The sequence below is a fragment of the Cibotium barometz genome, chromosome 59 (assembly GCF_041138505.1).
Source record: "Cibotium barometz isolate CiBa-2024 chromosome 59, ASM4113850v1, whole genome shotgun sequence".
Lineage (NCBI taxonomy): Eukaryota > Viridiplantae > Streptophyta > Polypodiopsida > Cyatheales > Cibotiaceae > Cibotium > Cibotium barometz.
The window spans coordinates 13,537,614-13,541,877 of NC_141104.1; the positions used below are offsets into that span (position 1 = coordinate 13,537,614).

The following is a 4,264-nucleotide window of genomic DNA, read 5'->3' on the forward strand; positions in this document are numbered from 1 at the left end:
TTTTTAACTATATTATCAATAAGAGGTTTTATACAACTTTATATACATTATAGAAGGTATTTAAATGTTTAAAGTTTAAGTTGCTATGCTTCAACAAACTCAATGGAGAGGTTTGTGGTATGTAAAATTAAAACTCTGTGTGTTTTTAGTTGGATCTTAATCCTATAAATCTTGTCTCCTTGAACTCATAAGTTTTGTGCCTTTAGTTTCTCATTTACCTTTTTAAATTCCAACGTTAGTAAAGTGAGCAATGTTCACAAAAAATCTATATACAATGGATCTCAATAATTTCATTTTCACTTATAGATCTATTCTCTCATTTAAAAAAATTCAAGGCACTTCAGTTATATTTCAGCAAAACTAAAGGTAGTGTTTAAATTATAAAATTGGGAACAAAATGTTTTCCATTAAAAATAAATGAGGATATTGTTTTAAGGCTCAAGTTTTGTGATTTGTTGAGAAAAATGTTTTTTGTGAAGGATATAGAAAATCAAAGTATGTAAGTTATTAAATTGGAATTTTGGAAACTCCATTAAAATAAATGAGGATATTATGTTTTAAATGTTTTCAATGCCCCATGTAAACGTGGCCAGGAGACGAGTCTAGCAATGTCCTGATGATGAGAGCCATGGCGACAAGCTCTCAAACTATGGCGGTTGCCAGCTCGCTGCAGCAGCAGCATCAATGTACCCGTCCCTTGTGCTCTCCGTCCCATCCTCAGGCCTTCAGAATGCATCGGCCTGCTCGTTTTCTGCTCGCGCGGCATCGCTTCTCAGTCGTACGAGCTGACAGCACAGGAGATCGACGCCCAGGTAAGAAACCCTAGGGTTTGGAAAAATCTTATCTGTGAAACATCAGACCGTCCTGCTTCTCAAGGTGAAGGTTAGGGGTTCCATGCCCTAACCAATCTTTTAGGGTTTCTTAAGGGGAGTTTAGGGGCTTGGTGCCCTAATCTGCTTTCAGGGTTTGCAGATCTTAACAACTGGCCCCTTGTTAAGATTAATGTATGGTGAAGTTGAGTTCTTTGTTGCAGGGGACACTGAGAGCAAGGAGGTGTTGGAGGCATTCTTCCTCGGCAAGGCCCTTGCTGAGGCAGTGACTGAAAGGTTGGGAACTGTTGTTGGGGAGTTTCTGAGTGATGTTGGACGATGGCAGGCTGAGCAGCAGAAGCAGGTCCGTGACTTTCAGGTAAGCTTCCAAACATCATTCTGCAGTAAGCCTTTATCACGCAGGTGGGGACTTGGACAGGCAATCTTGGCAGCCTAGCTGACAGACTTCTGTAACTAGCATAGAGTCTAAGAAGTCTAGAAACCCTGTTGACTGTCTATATGCATGAGGATGTGATCATTGATGCGCTCATATCCTCACATGTAACGTGCATTGAGTTATGTAGGAAGGGATGTCGTAGCATGTGATGGCAGCACACAGTGTAGGATTTGCATGACGAGCCATGGCCCGTGACTCCTCGGGATGCCAAGCATCATTCATGCATTGGAATTGAATCAGGGTGGCTTAACAATAATGAAGCTTGGCGGCCTCCCAAGGCCCTCCTTACCCCTAGAACTTTAGTAGACACAGGATGTGGAAGCATCTTAGCCAAAGGGTGCTGGTGGGCTGATGTTGTGAAGCTATCATGTTAATAAACAGGTAAAGATGGTTGACCTTGTATGTATCAACTCTTACACAGGAGGAGGTGCAGGAGAGAGCAACGAAAGCCAAAGTTAAAGCTCTTCAAGAAGCACGAAGTGCAGAAAGCAAAGCTGACAGTAGTGTGTCTTACAATGGAGCACCTACTTCGTCTTCACCAAGCAGGAATAGCAACACACAAACAGTGGTGTCTTCTACAGGACCAAATAACATCCAAGATTCGACAGATTTGTGATATCAGCCTACATCTATCTAGATTATGTGGAGATAACAAGCTTTGATACAGTAAATCAATGTAATGTAAGTAATAAATTATTGTCCTTTCTTTGTTTGTGTGACGTGTCTTGTCGGGGATGATTTGTGAATGCTTTTCTGCAAGTGTTTAGAGGTCTTGTGCCGCAATGACTTGACTTGACGTTGTGTCACTGGAGTTGCCTGCATACATTTTAAGCTTCTCACATAACGGGAAACCCACTACACTAATTTTCTCATGGCTTCATACAACTTGGTGTGTTAAACAATCAATTATCCAGTTATTTTCAAAATGGACATATACAATAGAGTAAACCCAGGATTGAGGTGTTAAAGGATGGGCACCTCCTTCCCTCTTGTATTTCAGCTCAGCCCAAGTACCTCAGCACCCGAGTGGTATAGATTGACTGCCAAGCTCTCTCAGATCCTTGGATCAAAATTCTATGCCATCAATACTAGTAGAAATACAAACAAGTATGCAAAACCAAAGTTAATTGTATACTATCAAAAGTGATAAGACTTTATTTTGAGTGAAAGCAGTGTGGGAGGGTGTACTATCCATTAGCTTCAGGGTTGGAGAGGGTGAGTTTTTATCAAAGTTTGTAGATCAACATCTTCAAAATAAGTGAACTTGTGGAACCACGGCGTCCAATGTTATGAGACAACAGCAAAATCACTGGCAGAACCTGTGAGGTATAGACCTATTAACTTCTGAACTCAAGTGCCTTGAAGGCCTTCAAACATTTGAGACTGACCTTGGTCGTACATTGTGTATAGCCCCTGTTTCCACCCCCCCCCCCCCAAAAAAAGAAGAAGAAGAAGAAGAAAAGCAAATACATGCTCATTTTTTTCACATTCGCATCATAGACAAGGTGATGATGAAGCATGAGGGTGTGGTTACTTTGGTTTAGCTCTTAGATATTCTACTTGCAAGTAGGATTTTCAAGACAGACATCAATGATTGATTATTTGTTTGGAGGAGGAAAATTAAGAGGGTTGAGACTGAGAAGTTAAAGCCCATCAAATGGAGATGGTCATTATGTATCATTCAAAGTGGGCATAGTTAATGCAAATTATCACGTGGTCTGAACACCCAAGGTTGGGAGAATGAGTTACCTGATCCGATGAATATTTCAATCAAATAAATGGATCCTTACATCGATTATTTAGATTTTGACCCCTTGATGTTGTGTCTAGCAACCAATGCATGTGATTAGATTGTACTTGCTATATTGGACATGGTTGAAACTTATGTGGAGGAGGCCAACTTCTTGATCTAGGCTTTGCTATGTTGCATGGGGACTTGCCACTGTATACTAGTGGTTGAATGTTGAGATCAAACCCTAGCCATGCTATTTGTAGGCTTATACGTGCTCCATTGAGCTAGTCTTTTGCAAGCTCAAAAAATGTCATAAAAGTCATTGAACATATTCATATTGTTCTAAAAAGGGTGCTTAATTCATCATTAATCTCATTTAATGTATTTATTCTAGACCAAAAAAGTGGTCAAGTTGGTTAACACATGCTTAGACTGTCCAAAGTTGGTCCAGTTTTGTTCGTAAGTTGTAGGATTAAGTCCGCATGTCACCTACTGTACATGATGCACATGACATCCTCTCTTACTTACATTGGAGAATTAACATCATTCATCCACTTCTTGCTTTTGTAGTTTCAATCTTTTGTTGAGTATTGAAATGCCTTTTTGTGACGATAAAGGATGCAATAGCCTAATCATCACAAAACTTATTGAGATCTAATGACCGTAACATGTGGCTCTAGCTTTGAGAAATTAGACTTACCTAATCTAGGAAAATAGAGAAAACATCATTCTTGCTGAGGTCATGTTGTATGCTTTCAATGTTGACTCCACTTCTAACATGGGAAACATTGTGGAATTCTTGTTGAGGTCATGTCAAATAAGGTGAATTCCACGATGTTCCCCATGTTAGTAGTGGAGTCAACATGGAAGAATAGTCTAAAGGTATGATGTAGTCCCAATTCTATCCTTGCTATCTTAGGAGCAAATCCTTGAGCAACTCCTCCCAAGGCACTAACCAATCCTTGAAAAATTCCATGTTTGCCATGAAAAAATTATAGCTCTTGATTAGTATTATTTAGACCTAAACTTGCCTAGACTCTTCAAGAGAAAATCTTTTAGCAACTCCTTCCAAGGCACTAACTAATCCTTGAAAAAAGGCTTGAGCACTCTTTCCATGTTTGCCATGAAGAAAAATGCAGCTCTTGATTTATACTACCTAGAGCTAAACTTGCCTAGACTCTCTATGGCTAAGAACCTAATTGTTCAAGTTAAGAGCTTACCTTAGCCTTGTTGAAGCATGTGTCATTTGGTTTTGCCTTAGAGCCG

The 4,264-nt window shown here is 39.8% G+C and overlaps 1 protein-coding gene across 2 annotated transcripts; it reads left to right on the forward strand.

The window, feature by feature from the left end:
- The first annotated feature begins 570 nt into the window (after positions 1-570).
- LOC147605496 (uncharacterized) lies at positions 571-1,980 on the forward strand. 2 transcript variants are annotated; one of them, XM_086793444.1, is made up of 3 exons: positions 571-812; positions 1,016-1,188; positions 1,688-1,980. In XM_086793444.1, the coding sequence occupies exons 1-3, from the start codon at positions 617-619 to the stop codon at positions 1,880-1,882; spliced, it is 564 nt and encodes a 187-aa protein (XP_086649570.1). In that variant the 5' UTR covers positions 571-616; the 3' UTR covers positions 1,883-1,980. The 2 variants fall into 2 exon arrangements, with proteins under 2 accessions (XP_086649570.1, XP_086649571.1); XM_086793445.1 differs by having other exon boundaries at positions 572-812; positions 1,034-1,188.
- The last annotated feature ends 2,284 nt before the right edge of the window (positions 1,981-4,264 follow it).